The sequence below is a fragment of the Carassius auratus genome, unplaced genomic scaffold, assembly GCF_003368295.1.
Source record: "Carassius auratus strain Wakin unplaced genomic scaffold, ASM336829v1 scaf_tig00215163, whole genome shotgun sequence".
NCBI lineage: Eukaryota > Metazoa > Chordata > Actinopteri > Cypriniformes > Cyprinidae > Carassius > Carassius auratus.
Window position 1 is genome coordinate 249,158 of NW_020527959.1, and position 24,108 is coordinate 273,265.

General features: G+C 36.8%; 1 protein-coding gene across 2 annotated transcripts in view; it reads right to left on the reverse strand.

Moving 5' to 3' along the window:
* LOC113093832 (dihydropyrimidine dehydrogenase [NADP(+)]-like) overlaps positions 1-24,108 on the reverse strand; it is a 149,836-nt gene that overhangs the window by 89,997 nt on the left and 35,731 nt on the right. The window contains exons 4-9 of one of the 2 annotated variants that reach the window (XM_026259409.1): positions 17,716-17,803; positions 12,748-12,909; positions 8,796-8,992; positions 8,238-8,319; positions 7,090-7,177; positions 176-283 (exon numbers count right to left, since the gene is read on the reverse strand). In XM_026259409.1, coding sequence (XP_026115194.1) covers positions 176-283; positions 7,090-7,177; positions 8,238-8,319; positions 8,796-8,992; positions 12,748-12,909; positions 17,716-17,803 — 725 coding nt within the window. The remainder of the gene's footprint in view (positions 1-175; positions 284-7,089; positions 7,178-8,237; positions 8,320-8,795; positions 8,993-12,747; positions 12,910-17,715; positions 17,804-24,108) is intronic. The other variant, XM_026259410.1, reaches the window with a different exon arrangement.

Sequence of the window (24,108 nt, forward strand, 5' to 3'; positions counted from 1 at the left end):
TTAAAAAAAAAATGATAACAACAGCAAAAAGTACTAGTACTTTTGTTACTCTTTTGTTAGCAAGGTAAATATAGTTAAAAGAAACTGGACTCAGTCCTTATACAGCATGTGGTGCTTCAGAAATGTTAAATCATCAGGTGCAAATTTGTGAAAGTCACATTTTCAGGTTGTTCACCTGGTTTACTGGCTTTCGCGACGAGAGGAAGAAAGTCCTTCGATGTGTAAAAACCCTGTTCTGTAGAGAGGCCATCAAAGAGCGTGTGCCTGTTAGCTTGAGCTAAACCTGCAACAAATCAGACAAAGATGAGCAAAAGGAAAAGAAAAGACAAAAAATCCACATAATTGACCTTGTTTACTTTAAGACATGCTCCTGGTGTTGTTATGCACTGTTCATCAAAGCAAATGTTTTTCATATTGATTTTGAATAAATGAATCATAGCAAAATAATTTAATTATAATTAGGTAAATGTATATATAATAAATCACAATGTATTTTTTATATTATTAAAAAAATATATTAATTAATTAATTAATTAATATTTTGTTATATTTATTTATTTCTATATACACAGTGTGTGTGTGTGTGTTCTTGTTTTTGTGACATATCAGGACACAGCTCTGTATAATGACATGGGTATGACACAGGTATTACAAGGAGAGGGTGACTTATGAGGACATAACCCATGTCCCCATTTTTCAAAACGCTTATAAATCATACAGAATGAGTTTTTTTGAGAAAGTAAAATGCACAAAGTTTTCTGTGAGGGTTAGGGTTAGGTGTAGGGTTGGTGTAGGGCAATAGAATATACAGTTTGTACAGTATAAAAACCATTACGCCTATGGGATGTCACCACTTTTCACAAAAACAAATGTAATCTTGATGGTAATCTTACATCCGCAGATACGCATTCCAATTTCCATTTCCTCCCTATGTTGACTTCTTTCTTCCTCTTATGTCTATTGCATGTTCAAATGTTTGCCACTGCTTAGTGTCATTAACATCATTACACATAATCACACAAAATGCAATCTTGGTGGTTTCAGTGGGAGCGATGTTTAGACATCAGCGTCAGGCCTCGGATGCCTCAAAACCCACAATTATGATCCATCCTAAAGAAGCCCGGACAAAGTGAGTTCTGAAATCTCTCAATCTCTCAAATGTACATAAGATCTAAATCGGGACATGCACGCGTGATTTTGTCATTTCGTTGCGCTCTATATCCAGTGAATGCTGCACCTTGTTCAAGGCACGATGTCTTAATAAGACAAAACTCTTTGGCAGAGATCAGAGCATTTGCGAGGACTGTAACGTGAGAAGTTTGCATGATCCACTGTGACTGAGATGGAAAGCAGAAGACAGTGGTAATGAGGCACTAAGTGATTGAGAGATGGAAGAATGGGCTGTTGCTGTCAGAACCAATCAGCTGCATACAAAGTGATTGCAAGGAAATGCATTACAACATGCATCAACACCTCCGTTTGCTTAATTCAAACAAGCCTTTAGTAAACGCATGGATCCTTTTTACACCCTCATGTGAAAATACAAAAAGCAGAAAATAGAGTTGCTAAGATTTTAACAGCCTCCTGTGGTGTATCCTGCAGGTATCCGACAGGACCTCTCCACCCACCGTTCTCAGATTCATCCACTTAAAAAGCCAAGGGCAGAGAGGTGAACACACACAGCATGATTTAAAAAGTTTAACTCACTATTAATGAAACTGGTCATTAGATCATACCATAATTAGATGCCCACCTCTCATCAGACACATCTCCAGAAGTCGTCAATAACACTGCAATTACCACGTTTTTAAAGTTAACCTTCACCAAACAAGCCAGCGTGGGGCCGGAGAATTACCGCTAGCTCACCAATAACCAGCCTGTCTTCCTTCAAGCCGCGTACGCACAGCTGATTCTGTTTGTCAGAGCAGTCTTCTGGCTGTCTTCTATATTTCAGATGGATTTAGTTTTACAACAGGTTTATATGAAAAGCTTTATGTGACGGTAACCTGCTGCATTCAGGTTTTTAAAAGTACCCACTAGTGGTTGCATATCACTGAAAAAGCAAAGAGGCTGTATTTCTGACTTAACTTGGACGCCATACACACTGTCACCAATTTGTGGTTTGTCCCTCCTCTGACCCCTCTTGGTAGGTTCTCACAAATGCTGACCAGGAGCATCCCACAAGCCTTGCTGTTTCTGAGATGCTCTGACACAGTTGTCTGAACACTATATATATATATATATATATATATATATATATATATATATATATATATATATATATATATATATATATATATATATATACACTTCTTGAGCACCAAATCAAAATATTACAATGATTACTGAAGGTTGAAAATGAAGACTGGAGTAATGGATGCTGAATATTCAGCTTTGCCATTGCAGGAATATATTGCATTTTAAAATATATAAAACTGACTTATATTACAGTTATCTTACATTTTAAAATTGTTTTTACGATATTACATTATTTTTTGATCAAATAAATGCAGCCTTGGTGAGTATAAGAGGCTTCTTTCAAAAACATTAAAAATCATAACTATGCCAAACTTTTGCCTGACATTTGTATATACATATACAGCATGTAAATGTACTTGTACATTTTAATTACCTACGTTAATATTCAAATGCTGCCCATTCAATCAGATTTAAGAGTCTTTAATAAAAAAGAGTTTTAGAATAACATCTGTATATTAATGAAGTTTACTGTATATTTAAATTTCCATATTATATATAAGTATTTATTTGTACATACATATATACTATATACATATACACACACACTTTACATTAAATATCTATCCCCATGCTTAAGGTGTAGTTTCACACATTAGAATTTATGCAAATCACCAGTGATTCTCATTAGGGGATGTCGAACACATAATGTTGAACGTCTCTAAATTAATTTAATGATATTCTGATGATATTCTGGCATTTCCACCAACTAAAGCTGTCAAGATGTCATGTCTAATGAACAAAAAAAAGACGGACTTTCAAAATGGTACACAGACTTCCAAACTTGCAGATATGTGCCTCTTATCTCTGAGCAGGTACTTGAGTCTTGTTAGTATGAATGTCAGTCAATAATTATAAAAAGCTGCTTTTATGTGTTTGAAGGGCTTGGAAATGCTGTCCTTAATCTATGTGTTTGTGTGCTCATGTGTAGCCTAATTAAAAAAGGAGTTTAGTGAGCCCAAAATTATGAATACATAAAAGTAACCAGGGGTGTAGTTGCCATGAATCAACATTTGTATATTTCTCCATGAACTTAATTCGTTCAGTGTTCATTTGTTACAAATAATGCATGTAATGTTACATTTATGCAAGACTGTTCAGGATGCATATCAACTTAAAACCTCAATCACTTGATCATCACCTAAATTCAAAACGAAGTTCAGAAAGAACGGGAAACTTTGCGGTATGGCGTGACAAAGTGGGTTCTAACAAAAGCTCCAGGGTTCGAGACAGCACTCATTGTAAGTAATGTGTTTCCATTTGTCTCCTGCTGCACCACATTTTTTCAGCAATGATCCCTGGGCTGAGCTTCCGTACAAATCGCTAGCAGGCGAGACCCTTTCACCATGCAAAATCAAAAAGTAATACATCGCCCGGAGAGCATAACCCCTCTCATTAATCAGGGCTTATCTATGGGCATCTTTTGAGAGGAGGGGGCGACATTGGGAGGAGGGCCCTTTCTCTGCCGCCCCTGGAATATTTCACAAAACCTCAATGGAAACTTGCATTTTCTCGCATTAACAGGTCACATGGCCTACGTAAAAAGTCATGTGATCATTCCACAATGTACTATAACCTCCAAGAAACACCACATATGTGGCTGCTCTCAAGTATAAGTGGCTTTCCCTGCCATTAATGCTCAGACTATTTACACTGCACTCGTCTGTGACGCGTTACGTCTCCTAAACGGTCACCAGAGATGATCTTGGCTACTCAACGCAAGTTTATTTGTGTATCGCTTTTTACGATACAAATCATTACAAAGCAACTTTACAGAAAATTACGTTTCTACAATATTTAATAGTAGCTTATAAGTGGTGACTGTCAGTTTGTGCGTATGACAGGATTTCTCAGAAAAATGTATACAGTCTGCAGTCACAATTTAAGAGATACATTATTCGAATGCTTGGCGAAAGAGATGTGTTTTTCATCTAGATTTAAACCGAGAGAGTGTGTCTGCTTGTGTTACTAGTCGCGCCACAGCACGTCCCAGAAGCTGCTCTCCGCACTGCTTCCGTCAAGATACACATATACGCCTCATTCAACTAAATATAATGGCTAGTGTAGCCAAAGTCCATCAAAATCTGTTGCCATGACTTATCGCGACTTTTTAGTCGCATAACATTGGTTAATGGAAACGCTGTCATTTCACAATATTTTATAAATGCCGATTAAAAAAGTATCGCTAAAGTTTTGCGCAAATCTGTAATGGAAACGTTAGGGTATTGTGGTCTATAGATATGGCTCAGGTACCTTCTCCAACCTAAATCGGTGGGATTAATTCATCTGTTCAATAATCCACTAGCCATAAATTGTAAATTCAATCACTTACAAATGTAATAGTACACATTTTAAGGTATTTATATATCCGTAGCACAAAAAATAACTTACCTTTTAGCTCGCCATACTAAAGTTTAGTACATAAAGAGGTTACATAACCTCATGGATTATAAATTAACATTGCTGCCACTAACAACGGAACATTCGATTTTTGTAGCAGCACATATTCAGTAACCGAATGTGTAATGGATTTAAAAAGAGACAGATTCTTGACATCTTGGGTGGTATTTTAGAAGCATAAACAAATGCTGGGTCAGTTTTACAGCAGAATATCATAACATCACATTGACTAGCATCCAGTGATCACTGCCGTCAACTCGTAGCAACTATTGATTGTGGAGCTTTTAAAAACTTCAAGTATTCTCCAGAAACATCATCTCATCTCAGTGCTGAGCGTATATCTTTTAATCATGTCCTTGCATTTATTGATCGCTACACCTTTTGATAACATACACACCAACTTCGAGTGATATTTTGGGGTTGGTACTAATATTCCACTGCTTTTAGGGCATTGTGGGTACATTATATCATTAATGGACTTGTAAAGTGTTTCATTCTTGTTGTCATAAACGTGACAATGAAATCAAAAAGACATCTAGACAATAAGAAAGAGAGATCACAGACCCCATCACTCTATGGCGGTTAATGTGTTAATTGACTCTTTAAAGCCACTGAACCCAAGCCACTGACTCCTGAGCCTATAGCCTAGAAACAATGCTCTTATCTGACTTCCTCAACCTGGCTTCCACTTTGCATATTTTTGCATACTGCCAGGGAGAAATTAGCATGTCAATCTTGTGAGTGGATGACATTTAAAAAGACTGTAAAGGAAATTACAGAAATTAATTGCAAACACTCAGCACTTTCATTTTCTCCCACAGTCGAAATCTCTTTACATCCCTTCGTAGAGAAATCCAAAAATGCCCAACGTAAAAGACTAATAATTAGGATGCCAGTATTAAGAGACTAGCATTTTGAAACAATGAATTATACTAATATTTTTTCTCATTGTGTCGGTACAATTAAAACAGTAACATGGACACCTTTAGGCAATGTCTGTATTCCTAATATCAATGCAGAGGCCACGTAATCATAGTTTAATTTCTTTAAATATAAATGTATGCTATTCCAGTAATAAGATTATATTAGTTTAGCAGATATAAGTTTCTTAGGTTGGGAGCCATAACTACAAATGCTTTATAATGTAAAGTAGAGCCTCTGATTAATTTTAAAAGGCAAAATGGGATTCTAAAACTTATATAGCCAGGAGATATCATCCTCAAGAATACATTTATTTGTTCCTTGGCTTTTGGGGAAGAAAAAAAGGAAAGAAAAATTATAAGGATTAGATTGCACACAGCCACACAGTCTGAAAATAAAAAGCAAAGCTCCTCAAAGCTAGTGCCAATATGATAATTATCATGTGATTCTAATAGCAAAAAGGTTATATCATCTTCTGATACTGATAAAAGTCAGTAAGCACAATGAGTTAGAAACAGAAAGAAAGAAAGGAAGACAAACAAAAGGGAGGCAAAATGGATGAAATAAGGAAAAAGAATATGTGAGGAATGTAAGGAAGAAAGAAACATTAGGATGGACAAAACACATTAAAGAAAAATGTAGGAAAGAAGGACGGAAGGAAGGAAAATAAGGATAAAACCGAGAGGAGGAGGAGGAGGAAATAAAGCAAAGGGAAGAAGAAAAGGATAAAATGAAGGAAATATGGTAAAGGATGGGAAGGGAAGGGAAGGGAAGGGAAGGGAAGGAAAGGAAAGGAAAGGAAAGGAAAGGAAAGGAAAGGAAAGGAAAGGAAAGGAAAGGAAAGGAAAGGAAAGGAAAGGAAAGGAAAGGAAAGGAAAGGAAAGGAAAGGAAAGGAAATTAACAAACAGGAAGGTAGGGTTAAACCATTAAAAGGAAAGAAAAGACAGAAAGCATAGTAGGAGTGAATGAATGAATGAATGAATAACATGTTAAGAACAAATAAAATATATTTAAAAAAAGAGAAGAGAAGAGAAGAGAAGAGAAGAGAAGAGAAGAGAAGAGAAGAGAAGAGAAGAGAAGAGAAGAGAAGAGAAGAGAAGAGAAGTTTCTATTGTTCAAGCAGGACTCAGTCCTGATAGTAGAAGATGCTGAGGAGCATTGAGGGTCAACATGTAATGGCAGTGAATGGCTCAGCTGGAAGAGAACAGGGCAGAGGGATCTGATGAGAAACAGGGTGTCCTCCATTGAGAAGCAGTGAGCAGGCCGACCATGCACGGCAAAAAAACAGCGACAGCTCTAGGAGTCGGGCGGAAAATGAGATGTGAATGGGGTTACTGGTAGAGGGGGAGAAATTGTCAAGTGGATCATCCATAGCCATTAACACAGACAGGGATCCAGGAAGCTGCCAGTGATTCAGAGAAAAATAGCCCTTCTCCATCATGTCAGTGTACATGATTGTCTGTCCACATAATAGACAACAAGACAATGTGTGAAGATGCATATAAACTGACCGATTCCAATGAACACAGCTTTGTATCCCTCCACTTTCAGCGAGAGAAGCGTCATTCCATCTTGGCCGAGTCCTCGGTCACAGACGATCTGAAATAGAGTACAAACAAGCCATATCAATAGAAGCAAGACCACATAAACGCTCCATTAAAGACCAGAAACTCATCTGAAGGAGATTACAGGAGGACATCTCTGAAATCATCTTGTGGCAGTGGAAAAAAAAAAGGAAGAAAGAAGCAAGAAAACAAACAAGAAAGAAAGAAAGAAGCTTATTTGTATGTCTGTTAGAGGTCTCAGGAGTGCGTCTTTGAATCCTTCTTATGTCAGTGGAAAAAGAGGAAAAGTCTCTCTACAAGAAAGCAGGGAAAGTAAAGAATAAGAAAAGAAAATGAAAGTAAAGGACGGAAAAAATTAATGGAAAGAAGGAAGGAAGGACAGACTGATGGATGGACGGCAGTGAGGAAGGAAAGAAGCAAATGTGGATGTTCAAGCTTTCTTTTGGGCATATGAGAAAAAAAAAGTAAAAAAAAAAAAATTCAAACCAGTTGAAGATGAAAGGAAGGAAGAAAGGAAAGGACAAGTTAGGAAGGAAGCAAAGAAGGATGAAATATTACACAATATTAAACAATAGCTCAGTTGAAGGACTGTAAAACCGTGTCTGCTTCACAGGAAGGTGTATCGGAATACTTCTTGTACCAGCTGAAAAGACGTTGGAAAAGTGTCTCCTCCAGAGCCTCACATCCAGTCCCACTCTCCCTGAGACTGTTTATAGGTACTGAAGGAACATGCAAATCTGTCATCTCCCCCAGCCCCCCACCCCTCCCAATCATCCTCAGCTCTTCACGAACTGCGGAAAAAAACATTTCCTGTGTAAAATGAATCCTGAGCAGGTGTGCCGGATGACGACTATTGATTGCCCTTTCCCGTAGCTGAAACATTCAGGAAAACACACAGACAAGCGTGTGCAGCCCTGAGGTGCTCGGCTGCTGCTGTCTGCCACCCCTAACGCAACTTTTAATTGTTCTTTATTAATGCGGCTGACATTTGGACCACTGATCCTTCCTGAGACCTCTCGCCCCTCCTGGCTTCAAAAGAGGCAGGTGGGAGTGCACAGAGGGGTAGGATAGGGAGGTGTGATGGCTTTCATTACCTTCACTCCCAGGTCTTTCATCAAATCCACCTCGAACTGAACCACATCGTACGGCAAGCGGAATTGCGGGATCTCGGAAGAGCTGAAAATCAAGAGAGGAAAAATGAAATGAGAAGTCCCTTAGAAAGGAGAAGTTCAGGGGAGGAAAATATTTCACCCTGTGCTAAGGATTGTTCCATCCCTGGAATTCTTTCTTACGTAATAGTTTATTTAGTCTTCAATTGCGCCAGTCTAAATGAGAACACAACCCCAGAGTAATGGGGACTGCTGGGATATGAGGTGCACTGGATATTCAAGGCCTCCTGTATGCAGTTGACATGCTGGTTAAACTAAATAGCAGTGGAGATACAACAGCGTGTAACTGATAACCTCATGCCAGCTCGGCATTTGAGAGATGCATATTCCCAATTACAGAGACCATTCATTAATTATTCTGACCTTCTACAATGTGCCCCATATTGATTGTGGCTGGCCGGATCAACAATGCCCTTTAGTGGACCATCTTAGATACAGGATGAGAATTCTGAGTACGAACCAGGGGTTAGAGTAATTACACACCTCAGTCCTCCAATGAACCTCTGCTTCTCGAAAATGGTGATGTCGTCATACCCCAAGCGGGCCAGGAAAGAGGCACAGCTGACGCTGGCGGGGCCGCAGCCGATCAGAGCTATTTTAGAGTGATAGCTCTCAGGAATCTGATCTGGAGGCGGGAGATCGGGATTCCGTATCTGAGGAACACCCATTTGTTTGAACACCTGCAAACACACCAGAAGAAAGGAAATGCATGTTTGCAATTGAACCCTCAGTAGGAAATTAAAGCCAATTTTATAGTTCAGAAAACATGCAGAAAGCTTGCAATAAATTCAATATGACAAACTTAATAAACAGTTGAAACTAGCTCGCATGTATTTCTGGCTGATTCAGGTTTGGTGTCAATGTATTTGGTGGAAACCATAAAGTCTAACCGAAAAAAGCTGGACTATCAGCATTGACTTTCTTGTGAAACCAGATCTATCAATCCATCTGCCTACTTTTCCATACATCCATCCACTTATCTACCTATCTATTCATCCATCCATTTACTTATCCATCCATCAACCTATCAGGTACCTATCTATCTATCTATCTGTCCACCTATGAATCCATCTATTTATCCATCTACAAATCACTCTGTCTACAATCTATCCATCCATCCACCTATCTATCTACCTACCTGTCACTCTATCTAACATCCATCCATTCATTCACCATTCTGTCATTGTAGCCATCATTCTGAGGAAGCTGGTCAAAGATGGTCTTTCTGGTGAAGTTCACTGAACATGTTGTGCTGGTTAATCTAGTTCTAAAGTCTGGTAGGAATATCAGATCATCAGGACCCCAAGCAGCATGCTGGTGACCAGTTCTGCTGGGACAAACACCACTCTCACATTTAGAGGTCAAAAATGATATGATCTCTATTGAGAAACACAAGCTTTGATAATCTGCCTGGATGTGGAGTCTGATATCCCCCTAATTTGCCTAAGGAGAAAAAAAGCATTACACACATGAACATATAAACCATGCAGCAATTTGCTACATCACTGCACTAATAAAAGCCAAAGTAGAAAACCCACTCAGAGGCGCTAAGACAAAAGCGACACGAAGAACTCATTCAGCTCCTAAGAACAGGACCAAAGAAAAAGGAATTACAGAAACTCATTCATTGCGCCAGAGTTTCTAACGCAGATGAAGACATCAACATAAAGATAGTTAGCAGATACATAAAAAACACAACAAGTTATCCAAACAGGCATTAATGAGGAGCCTGTGGCGGTATATCCATTACAAGTAGCAAAATAGGAGGGCTGATGCTTTGTCTTCCTAATAAGATTAGTCAGATCCATATGTAAAAGCCTGCATTGTTAATACAATATTATGCCTGAACAAGCAAACAATATAGGTGATATTAATATAGTAATTCATGAGTTTCATGGACTGTGAAGACCAAATTGCTATATGACAATGCACTTTTAATAATCCCTGAGAGCAGTTTATAGACTCTTCTATTATTGCGGTTTCAATGAAACAAACAATGAAACTTAAAATCCCTGCCGGCCCGAGACTTGAACTCACAACCTTTGGATTACGTGTCCGAATCTCTAACCATTAGGCCACGACTTCCCCCAAACCTACTGGCAAATAGTTACTCAAACAGACAGCATTGGCATGTGGGTGGGAGTTAGTCAAACTCCTCTAAAGATGCTAATGTGCTCTGCCACCTCTGGACTACACCGCTGCATTTCCCCTTTAACTGAAAAGAGACACCAAGTTATCTTTGATTGTAGGCCAAATACAGGAGCAGCCACTGAATGACGGTGGGCCGTGATAGCCCCTTTTTCTCAGGTTATCTAATTATCGGCTCGATAACAAGACTGACCTCTCACATTTAAGGAGAGAGGAGCTGCCACCTAGACAGAGATGTCTAATAAGTCACAGCAGAGGTGGGCGGCACAAGAGAGAGAGGCTGCTTTTGTAATTGCTCTTCTTATCCTTCACGAAGTAATGAAACTTAACATGCCGGAGAGCTTCCTTTTTTTAGCCTGTGGTGATTGTGTGGAACAGGTGGGGTCGGGTTGCAAAGGTGGGTGGAAATGAACTGTTGTGCTCGCCGTTTCCCCCCTTCTAGCAGTCAGTTAAGAAATGCGCTCGCCTGAAAACCGGCTTGAATCGTAAACACATTGCTTAAGGTAAAGAAAAACAAACCCTCCGGCAACAGTGAAATGCAGCCAGCTGAACTTATTCATGTCAGCGGGAATGTTTTAAATTGCATTTGTAGTGTGTGCTTGCTCATATACGTTCAGAAGAGACCCTGAAGCTTTAAAAAGGCACAAAAGGAAAGAGCAAGAACATTTATGCTGCTATTGTATCTAAAAAATAAAAACCTACAACTACTATTCACACTAAATGGGTTTGCATTATTTGGAAAATGTTTACAACTACTATGAAAAAAAAACCTGTTAAATTAATATTAATATATAATATGTTAAATATATAAATTATATAAAAAAATATTATATAATAAAAGCCAATAGTTATCTTATGGATTATGTTCAAATTCTATACGAATTTGTCTAAATGAGTTAAAACATATATATATATATATATATATTAGAAATTAAGATTAATCATTTTCAATGATAGCGTATTTAGGTATCACAATATTATAATGTACAAAATAAAACAAATATGATATTCATTTTTAATTAAGATTATATTTAACAGTAATATATAACTATTAGACTTTTTAGGTTAACTTTACTGTGCAGTAGTTTATGGAAAGGTAACCTCACAATAAATTTAGAACAAAAAAGCTTTAAAAATGTAATATAAACTATAAACTGGGTTCTATATCTAACACTGACTGATATGAAAAAAAAGAATAAAGACCAATAATTATGGTAGCTTGTTTCCACCTTGTGAGAAATAAAAGAAAATATATACACAAACATATATATATTAGGTAATTGCGACTTTCTATCTCAGAATTCTAACTTGTATAAAGCTATATGAACAAAAGGTACATTTTTGATTGGAGCGCTATTCACAGCATCTATGTGAACAGGTGTTTTGTGCCCTCACTGTTGCTATATTGTTTATTTTAGTAAGGCTGGAATACTGCATTGACCATTAACCTTCGCCAACTACAGGAAACTCCCACTTAGCCGTTCACACAATTTCGGGTCAAGTTGAGCAATCAAACCCACGCACTTTTATTTCTATTTAATTAGCAGCTACCACAATGCTGCATATCGCCTGCAAAGCAAAACATAAATGTATAAATAAATAATGAATAACACACTTGAAGTTTCCACCATTTAAAAAAATTATATGTGACCAAGCAGATTCTATGTATTTAAGTTTACAATAACAGTGCTTACATAAACCCTGCCCTGCAAGATTTCCTGTAAATTTCCTTACAGATTTGTTTATTGCAAACCAGTTTGCCAGCACTTTTTAACTTTTTAATCACTTTCTCTGAACATGCACTGTAGATCATAATCTTGTGTTTTAGACATAAAATATCTGTTGCTTCCTTTGGTTCCTGCATCTTAAGCTCATCTTGATTGGCACGAGACAAGCATGTTTTTGTCATTTTATGTCGTTTTTATCACGCTGATGTAAGTTCAAGTGTTCAAATAAGTTTGGTTTTAGTTAGTCATTTGATGAGATAAAAATGTAAGTGACGTTATGATTGGCAGTTATATATTAATATTAATACTCTGCAGGAATGTGGGCAGGACCTCGGTGACATGACGCAAATCAGCGCAAGATCAAAGCGATTTTAAACACTGGTGACTTTTTTTTACAATGGAAGAGCGTGAAGATGCATCGTCCATCTTATTTTACAGTCTATGGATCCAACCAAACACAAATGCATTCCACTAAAACACAAGGGAACAGTTCTTATGCAGCAATTCTCTCTATTGTGCATGTCCAATAAGGCTAAAAATAATGGGAAAAAAAGCTTTACCTCAGTTGCAAACTGCTGCAGTCCCCCGATGTTGATGGGTCCTTCCTCAGATGCATACAAGTTACACCCCCCAACACACAAGTCTGAGGTGGGACACACCATCCCACACGTCAAACCCAGTGGGTTGTCTGAGAGAATGGTCCGAGCTGCTCCATAATAATTCTGTGAACATCAACACAAAAATGTGTTATGAAACCTCGCAAGCTACATATCTAGATCTAGCAGTTACAGGAGACAGCGATCGGAGCATTCCAAGAAGTTGAAAGCAAAATGATGTTGCCATTCAAGATACCTTACTTTGGTCAAAATCTATTTATATTTGCATATACATACATCACATATTTGTACTTGCAAAAAATACTAATGTACATTTTACTCAGTAATATAGTATATAGCTAAAAATTAAAATTAAAAATGGAATGTTACATTCATATGTGCACATAGTCTATTTCTTTTTTGTTAATATATATATATATATATATATATATATATATATATATATATATATATATATATATATATATATATATATATATATATATATACACACATATATACATATATACATACAGGTGCTGGTCATATAATTAGAATATCATCAAAAAGTCAATTTATTTCACAAATTCCAGTCAAAAGGTGAAACTTGTATATTATATTCATTCATTACACACAGACTGATGTGTTTCAAATGTTTATTTCTTTTAATTTTGATGATTATAACTGACAACTAAGAATAAAACCCAAATTCAGGATCTCAGGAAAATCCCAAATTCAGTATAAAGTGTTTTGGGCTCACCTAACATCATTTATCACAAATACAGCAAAAACAGTAATATTAAATATATTTATGTAATTTATGTACATAATTTGAAAATACATACTGTATGTGTGTGTTTTTATATATACATAATAAATACACACAGTACACACCCATCTATTATGTAAACAAAAACGTTTTTTTTTTTTTTTTTTACTTTTTTGATGTGATTAATCGTTGCCCGGCACTAATTTGAATATATTTTAAAATGCATTAAAATGTATTCCTGTGATGCTAAGCTGAATTTATAGCTGCCTCTACTCCAGTCTTCAATATCATATGATGAAACTGTCCATATTTAATAAGATTTTAGCAACAATTACTACCAATTTTAGCAATATACTAGCAAAATATACATTTATCTTTTTGTTGTTGCTGCTTAATGTTTTTGTAGTTTCCAAGATGAATTTCAGGATTATTTGATGAATCAAAAAGTTCAAAAGAACAGAATTTATTTGAAAAAGGAAAAAAAGATATATATTATAGACAGCATACATATAGAAAGTAGTATCTAGCTGGTCAAATAATCACAACAACATCTGCCCACCCGACCTATTCCATCCAAAATAAAACAGCTTTTATTGCGCTTAAGTAATGCTTTTCAAGAGAACTATTCATTTCTATTAGTGCATGTTACAAATAATACAAAATAGGGATGTACTGATATCGGTATCGGCCCGATACTTCACTTCTGTACTTGTACTCGTACTCATAAAAATGCCCCGATACCAAAAGCCGATACCCACACAGCGTGTGAACAGGGCTGTGTCCAGTAAAAGAAACACTTACAACAGAACAACAGAAAGTAGAATGGAGTTATTAGAGATCAAGGATGTCTATGAAGTACATGCAAGTAATTAATATAATGTTAAACATTTAAAACTCACCCCTGTATAGCAGATGTGCGCAAGCTGCTAAGCAGAGCGCTCTGAGTGGACAAATGCATGATCTTGTTGAGTGAATCTCACAGACATCACCAGAAAGTTTGTATTTTGTCTGATATTTGAAAAAGCAAGCAAGGAAAACAGTGCACAAGTAACTAAAGTTATATAACGGTGAGGAGCGTGAGAGATGCATAAGAGAGTGAGTGAGAGAGAGAGTCAGAGAGCGTGCACTTCTGTTGCATGATAGTGATGGCTGTTCACTCAATTAGCGCATGCATTTGAATTAAAACTAAATCGTAAATATGACACAAACAAAGATTATATGGACATTCACTATAAACAACATTCATTTTAAACGTCAAGCATACAATATTAAAGCAAAAGTGAAACTAGCAGACTGTGTGAAATGCACTAGGCTATAAGTGTCTCTCTCAGTCTGCACCAATGCAAACGTGTTTAGCTTGTTTAAAATTATGGTTTGTATTCGTACGCAAGGGTCCGTGTACAGTGAGCGTGACACAAATTAAATCACTAAAAAAGTACGCTGTACTCATATAACGAGTGGTTCCCTGCATTATTTTAGAAAAATGTTTTGTGATTACAGTATTATTGAGCTTCTGCAATGGAGCAGCTCTAATGCATCATTAAAATGAACAGTGAAAGTAACAAAAGCTTATACAATACATTTTTAACAGGTATAATTAAGTGTGGAAATAACTGGAGGAAATATCTGTTTGCTAAATTAAGCCAACTAACATGATTCTTCTTCTTCTTTTTACTATTATTATTATTTAGTCTCTGAAGCCAGCATTTGTAAAAAAATGACAAATGCTGTGAAAATACTGTTATGGGTATCGGTAACGATGAATACCAAAAATTAAAGTATCAGTTTCGGACTCATTTTATAAAAAATGGTATCAGTACATCCATAATAAATAATGCACCTTTAACACTTCTAGTCATATAAGCATTCAACAGTGGCACTGAAAGAAAACTTATGCAATAGTACCCCAGTGCTCTCTTCTTTCTCTTGTCTAACAGGCCTATTCTGACAACAATCGGCCCATGATTGACATGTGTCTAGTTTTGAAAAAAGCAGTCGACAGCTTTCTTTTTCAGACAGCCTTGAATTAAGGCCAGAATGCCTTAATGGCACTCGCTAAACTCACAGAATGCATGGTATGACAGAAACCTTGACAGAACAACAGTGCAGCATAGAAAACACAGTGTTTTCAGTGACACACGTTAAAGCCGTTCTGCTTTACCCATTCACAGTTGCAATGCATCTATAAGCACCACTGTAGTACAGCTTTAAAACACTCTCTCAAAAGTCAAACAAATGAGCATAAAAACTCATTATTCCCCGCAAATATTTCACAGCATCCAACAGCAGATCTCTTATTAAAAGCATAACTCAAAGTACACCACCGTGGTTCAGCCATGTTCTGCATCGGCTATGGGTGTCACAATTACGTTTCAAACATTCAATTCAAACATTTTTGAGTTTCTTAAGCTGAGTTAACATGAAACGCAATCCATTTTATTTCTGTAAAGTGATGTATTTCCGATACGTAATGTAATCCATCTGGAACTGACTGGATCATGAAAAGTGGGTGTGAGTTTGTGGTGGATTGAGGAGAAATTTTGCCCTCTAATACACTTTTGAGAAAGCTATTTGACCAAGACTTAGAGGCTGAAGTTTATTTTCATCTTGAAAAACCCCAATTTCTAATTCCCAATTTTAAACCAATCTTGTTACTGTAAAGCCAATCAATGTACATTTTTATTTAGCATTTAGAAATGCTGATTTACTGCAACTCACTCCCATTCAAGATGGTGTTCAGATTGACTGCTTGGGTGTTAAATCTGGATTCTTTAGCAAAATAAGTTGAGAAGCGATGCTGTATGGAGCAAAGTATGAAAATACATGCATGCAAATGCAGAAAAAAATGGGATTGAGATTGAGTTTCTTAATCTAGTTAAACTACTTCAACTATGATGAATTTTTGATAAAACAAGACATGCATATGTAAGACCTGACTTATGTAGTGGCATTTGAAATCCCTGGAGTCTGTTTGAAAAAAAAAATCTAATCAACCCAAGAGCACACTCCAGATGAAAAGAAAAAAAAAGCACAGCAAGAAAAATATGACATTTCATATTCATACAATATGAAATGTAAACATTAATAACATAATAAAAATGCCTTCCTCTACACAAATATATTTGATGTGAAAGTTACATATCTTATTTTAGGAACCTCTTGTACAACGTAAGGGGAAATATATGAAATGTGATGAGTTGGATAATAGTTCTTTCTGTTTATGTGGCTGTTTGTTATTGGGCTGATGTGTCCCTGATATTGTTGGCTTGCTATATCTGACTTTTAGTTGCTAAAAGAAATGATGATACCCAGAAATAGACGCCCATGTCTGTCTAGTCCATGTCTGTTAGCTTTGAGGCCATCTATATGCGAGTGTATTCCTAAACATTTGAGCTTTTAGTGAATACATAAGCATTTCAAATACTCTTTCGCTTCCTGGAAAATAGACCAAAAATACAGATGACTCATCCTGCATTCATAGGGGTATAATAGGAATTTATGTCCAATAAAATGCTATTGAAATTGGCAATGTCCTAATGTGACCTGCAACTGACTAGCAAAAGAAAGTAGATAAACATGTTTTGCCAGACTACAGAATGATGTAAACTAAAGGCTACTGATTAAAAATCATAAAAGTGACGTGACATTCAGCCAAGTATGGTGACCCATACTCAGAATCTGTGCTCTGCATTTAACCCATCCAAAGTGCACACACACACCGTGAACACACACCAGGAGCAGTGGGCAACCATTTATGCTGCATGTGCCCGGGGAGCAGTTGGGGTTCGGTGCCCTACTGCAGAAGGGCACCTAAGTCAAAGTATTGCCAGCCCGAGACTCGAACTCACAACCCTAGGGTTAGGAGTCAAACTCTCTAACCACTAGGCCATGACTTCCCTAAAACTTCCCTAAGAACAATTTATACAAAACAAAACTAAAGGATATTGAGAGATATGAGACTGATATTGCTACTGAGATTGATATATATATATATATATATATATATATATATATATATATATATATATATATCAATCAGAGACAGAGCAAGATCTCACATTTTGTGAAAACATTACAAAGTCAAAACTTTCCTTCAGCTGAATTGAGTGCAATAAGACCAGAGATATTTATTAAGAAAGTCAATTTGCAGATACTCAACATACCTTGTTCGCAATACTGGTAATGAAGGCCTTTATGTTCAGATTGGTCGGGCAGCTTTTCTGGCACGGTGCATCTGCACATTTCAAACATCTGTAAGAAAATGAGACTCTGTTTGAATTACCCCACATGCCACGCAAAGTCAAGTTATTTACAGTAAGAACAGAGAACTTTGTGTCGTCGCCCCACTGGGACGTCACATTCCAGCCAATTACAAACACTCTACGGCACCCAGAGGAAATCAATCCCCAGCTTTTGTGCCGGAGGACCTTTCTCCCAGCAAATACATCTCAAAAGGCCCCATATTGATGACACACCAGTTTTGAATGACAAATAGGATAATTTGGAGCCGCCCAATTAAATATTCATGCCCAATCAGAACCAATGTGGTACGTTTGGCCCCTGGATGTGAATGGCGTGTGACAGGAGGCAGCCAACTGGGGCTGCTGGGAAGGAAAGGAGGGAGGGCTGCTACCGTAGCTCACAATCATTATTTTGCATTTTACAAACACACAGCTGTTTAAAAATTCACCATGCTAATGACTTCAAATGATGTGTCAGTAATTTGGAAGAGTGCTTTTTCCTTTACAACGAGCACAAAGTGTGGAGGACGTACAAACGTCCAGAGCAAACGAAGCAGGAAAGGAGATGTGGAAAGAAAAAAGGAAAAAAAGACTGCGTCGTCTTTGATGTGAAATGCACAACTTGTGCCACATATGTGGACACAAAACGTGCACAAAACACATCGGTAAGTGTAGAGCAAACACTCAAGTAACACCTGCACGTTTAGATTCACACGCAGCTGGATGCCCATAATAATCCTGTCTCACAATTCTCAAAGCTCGCCGCAGAGTAGAGTGCACAAGGCTGCCATTAATACCACTTACCGGGGTGACAGTGGGGTAATTACTGTAGTGCAGCGGCCAGGTACCGGCGCCACAAAGGACCACACAGTGCAACCGCTTTTATAAACCAAGGTGGCGGATCATAATGCGACATTAGTTTCGACCTGCTTTTCTTTATTTGATCGTAAATTATCCTTAGCCTAAAGGATTAGGGATATTGCAGGAGTCTTGGCCCGGGGAAGGGTCTGAAGTGGGCTTTGACGTGGAGATGAAGGCTAATCTCAGAGGATGCTGGGCCTATCGCACTTCTGATCTGCGCTGAGATGATTAATACAGAGAGGGGACAACGAGCAGCTGCGGGAAGACATAAAGCCATAGTCGCGTAAATATCTCTCTCCCTGGCGTTCCTCTCTGCTTATTGTGGAGGAAAAAGCACTCTTCCAAATCAGCGATATCTCATCTGTTATGATCATCACTGTGTGTATCTTACAAAATATGCATGTAGAACATGAAACGGTGCAGTGGTCCATATTCAGCTTGTACAATAAATACATTAGCACACATGTATTAAAGCTCACGTATCGTGTAAAACTGATTTTTTTTTTTCTTGCTCTTAAAATAATCTAATCTAATGTAGATACAATTTAAAGTTCAAAACGAAACAATTTCGTTCCCACCCACTGCAATTTTGCGGATTAAAATCAACAAGAAAATTTTTTTTATAACTATAGCAACTGCTTATTATTTAAATACATTTTAAAATATAATTTATTCAGCATCGGTGATTTGTGATCCTTCAGAAATCAGAATATGCTGATTTGCTGCTCAAGAAACATTTGTCATTATTAGCAATGTTGAAAAGAGAGCTGGTTAACATTTCGGTGGAAACTGATATTTATTTATTTTTTGATGACAATGTCTGTCAGTTTTTATTAATTTAATGCATCCTGAATATAAGCATTAGTTCTTTGAAGACGTTGTGAAGAGTTTTGTGGTTTTTAATCCATGTATGAGACCATCTAAAAATTTTAAATAAAAAAATTTAACTTATGCATTTAGCAGACGCTTTTATCCAAAGCGACTTACAGTGCATTCAGGCTATCAATTTTTACCTATCATGTGTTCCCGGGGAATCGAACCCACAACCTTGCGCTTGATAATGCAATGCTCTACCAACTGAGCTACAGGATCACTAAAATAATATTATATAATAAATAGAATTTTTACCATCTACATCGTCTTCCATGAAAACGGACCAAAAACATTGAACAAATTTAATTTGATGTACATCTCATTAAAGTATATCATGCATATTTCTGCATTTTATTCAACCCGATCTCACGGCAATTCGTACATTTTTCACAAGGTGGCTTATTCGTACGAATTCGTACGACCAACCTCGTACAAATTCATACGATTGTTGCCAAATCGTACGTATTTTACGAGCTGCACAATTCGTATGAATTTGTACAAATGACCTACACCTAACCCCGCCCCTAAAACTAACCGTCACTGGGGTCGTATAAAATCGTATGAATGAGGTCGTACAAATTTGTACGAATTAGCCACCTCGTAAAATACGTATGAATTGGTCATGAGATAGCATTGTTTTATTCACCTTTAGCTAGCCTTCTCTCACTAAAAAACCCCATATTAACCACTAGTTAAGACATCAAAACTAAGTCCACACAGAAATCAACACAGTATTCTGCAACTTGGCTTGCCACAACTTGAGAAACAGTGTGTGCAGAGGACATTTGCAAGGAAGTCTGCGAGGTACAGCAACGGAAACCCACTTGTTTATTTCTAAGGGTCAGAGAGAGGGTGAAAAACAGCCATGCAAAACTAAACGATGTCTGTTTTTTGTGCAAAAAACCTTGACTAATGTTCTAAATGGACTTCTGGGGGAAAAAATAAATAAAATGCTTACAAAGCCGTTCCATGGCAGGTCGAAATGTATAAACACATTCATAAAGATGAGACCCAACAGATCAAAATGAGAATCTGTGAGAGGGGCACCTTCAGTTGATTGCTGAGCATTTTGTCTCTCTTTTAAAAAACTGTAGCTCAAGGGGGAAAAAAAGAGGGCGAAAATGAGAAAAACTGAGAATAAAGTAACCTATTCCCTCCTCTGACATGCTGGGGCAACGCGCTACAGCTGTGGACAGGAATACCATTGTCTTTTTCTCCTCCCAAGGTAACATTAAAGACACGGCACATCCAGACACATTTTAGACCCTCATCCGTCTCCCCTGGCCAGCAGCCCAAGTGCTTAGCAAATGTCAACAGAAAATAATGCACACACAAAGGCAATCTTATTTGTTCAAGAATTGCTCTAGGTCACAGCAATTCAGCTGGGCTTTGAGAGCAGCGCTCAGGAAAAGACTGCCTTGCAGTGCACTGCATTAGATACAGTGCCGGGGCTTTTCTGAGCTGTAACGCAATTAAATGCATACACATTTTTTCTTTCTTTCCTTCACGTTTTTTTTTATTACACTCCCATTAAAATAAAAAATAATCCAGTGAATTCAAATGAAAGGAGCTGTTGATTAGCAGACCACTGCAAGCTGATTTATTCTTTCCCTGCTCTCTCTGCTTCTGACCTTATCGTTTTACTTGAGTAATAATCTAGCGTTTGAATGTTTTCTATGATGAGTGTATTAAGGGGTTCTAGAATGTGCAGGAAGCTAATCTCCCAATTCATTGTTTTCATTATATCTGAACCAAAATGAACCCGCGATGGGAAAAGTACAATTCAATAAAACCGAGGCCTCCTAGGATTTGCAATTTTAATGATTGCTTACCTTTATGAATTAGTTGTCGCCACAAATTCAGCTCTTCACTTTTTCTTGGAGAAACTAATAATTCTGTTCATAATCTTGGGGTTGTGGCAAATCGTATCTTCTTTTAATCACGGGGGGTTTCAGGAATACAACAAAGGAGTTAAAAAAGCCCAGATGAATGCAGTACTAAAAGCATCAAGGGTAGAAAATGTATATAAATCTAATGATTTCTATTTATAGAGCTATATAAAGAAAGATGAATATAAATACTGGAGCTGTGGCATTCTGGGTAGGGCATGTGTTCATGACATTTGCTCGGCTTGTGTCATCACAACATACGGTTGGCGGGAAAGAAATAAATGAAATAATTGGAAAAATAACTGATGTTGTTTTTGACAAACACTTTGGCCTGGTGGTTATTTAAGAATGCATAATGTGCAAACATGGGTTTGAATCCAATTTGTGATCTTTTTTTAATCCATTACATATCTGCTATTAAATAAAAACCGCATGCATAGATCCCAAAATGACTGACCCCTTCTTGATCACCCCACCCATGTTGGCATGGGGACATAAATGACAAAGTTGAATATGAAGTTGAAATTATCCTCCATTGTTGAAGTCTCCCTCCACCCATACCCAAGTTATTATTTAATCTGAAATACTGTACAATAAAAGAAACATCATCACAGTGAGTCAATTGATCAAATGTTGGGATCATTACCAGTCACAAACCTTCTGTTTTATTCTGAATTGGGGTTTTGTGCTTTGTTTCACATTATGTTAACTCTCACTCATGGCACAGGCTGGGAGAACACATGTGTATGCAGTTCTGAATCAGTCTTGTCCGATAGACGCAGCTGTGTCAGTCTGCTCGGGCATCTGGATGCAAGTTTAATGATGTCAGCGGTGCAGCTCGGCTGGGGACAGGTGGGAAGAGAGCGTCAGGTGAGGTGAGATTTCTCTGTGCGCTGAGGGTTAGGACAGCGGTCGTCAGAACTGTCAAAACCACCCGGCCCGGGTCTGTCTGGGATCAGTGGGATAACCAACAGCTGCAAACGGACACCGCAGACTTAAAAATGAAGAGCCAGAGACCTGCATGGTTCTGTGTGTGTGTACGCACAGATCTCCAGCTGAAGGGTCACATACATTTGATTGACACGTCACTAAAAGCTGTCGTTTCAGGTGTAGAACATGTTCCAGAAGTGACATTCCTCATCCAGCTCTGGCTAATCTAACTATAAAAATGCCCACTCAGGTCATCTGATTAACATTTCAGCAAATACATACTAGCAGTGATAAAAAGCTAAGCTTTAAACACCCACTCTAAGGATATTTTTATGTCTCTAGTTAATTAAACATTGATCTTGCGAAAAAAAAAAGAAAATTGCAACTTTTTTAAATGTTCACTTCTTCACAAATTTCAGGTGGTAATAACCTAGATGGCTTTTAATATTACTAGAGTGTTGTTAGCAGTTGCTAGATAGTAGCATTATGCTAAGTCAAAAGATCCTTCAGCTTTGTGGGATGAGTTAGCTTTCTATGCAACATACAAATCACTTACCCTATGTTTTAGCAATAGGGTAATTAAAATAAAGGATTATTAATTAAAATAAAGGATGGAGCACAGCATTACGACCAGTGTGCCACTTATCACCAAATCCTCACTTTGTGAAAGAAAATAAAAAATAAAAATAAAACACATGGATCTGCATTATTCAAGGGGGTGTAATCGTTAATCATTCACTACCTTCATATGCCAACATTTTCTGCACTGCATGGAATTTAATAAGAAAAAGTTTACAACTAACGTATTTATCAAAATTACATTTCTAATATCAAATCTGGTAACATTCCAAAATGTCTATACAATTTTGAAAAAGAATGCAGAAAACAAATCTTTTTCTTAAAAGTAAAAAGTAAAAGAAAGAGTTTTGTTTGGTATAATTTGTATCTTAATTTTAATGTTTATTATTGGTCAATTATTTACCTAAATAAAAAAGAAGAATGAATGCATGAAATGAAACGTTTCATGGAATGAAGCAAGGGCCGCTACCATTTTCCGCAGCCAAAACAAAGACTGAAACAGTAATCTATTTTAGTAGAATATAGAATATTTTAGAATATTTTCTTAGTTATCAAAAACCATTTTTGACAGTTTTTATTAATAAAAAAAGCTGAAATAAAATTACAAATAAATTATTAGATCTAACCTTACAAAAATTTGAAATGTTGTCCAACTGAAATAATATAAGTTGAAGTGCTAATTTAATTAATAAAAAAGTAAATAAAAAAATCTATTAAAATCTCAATAGAAATATTGTAGGAACGAAATCAAATTAGAAAAGCTGTCTAACTGAAATAAAATAAGTTGTAGTTGAAGTACAAAAATTACTCAAACTAAAGCTGAAATAAAAAAAGCTAAATAGAAATATTTAAAGATAATAATAAAAAGGACAAAAGCATATAAGAAAATGACAATTTTAAACAATAAATTTAAAATATAAAATAAAAGCTAATATGACATATTAATAAATACCATAATAGTGTGTGGTCACACTTTATTTTAAGAGTAAGATTAGTAAGGGATCTCAAAAATGGTCATGTAGAATAAGGCATAATTATGTGCTTTATACATACTAATAAACAGCCAATATGCTAGTAATATGCATGCTAATAAGCAACTAGTTAATAGTGACAATTGGCCCCTGAATGAAAGTGTGACCAATTCTATAAATCATTTTGATATAACACTGTTTGTAGGATGTTC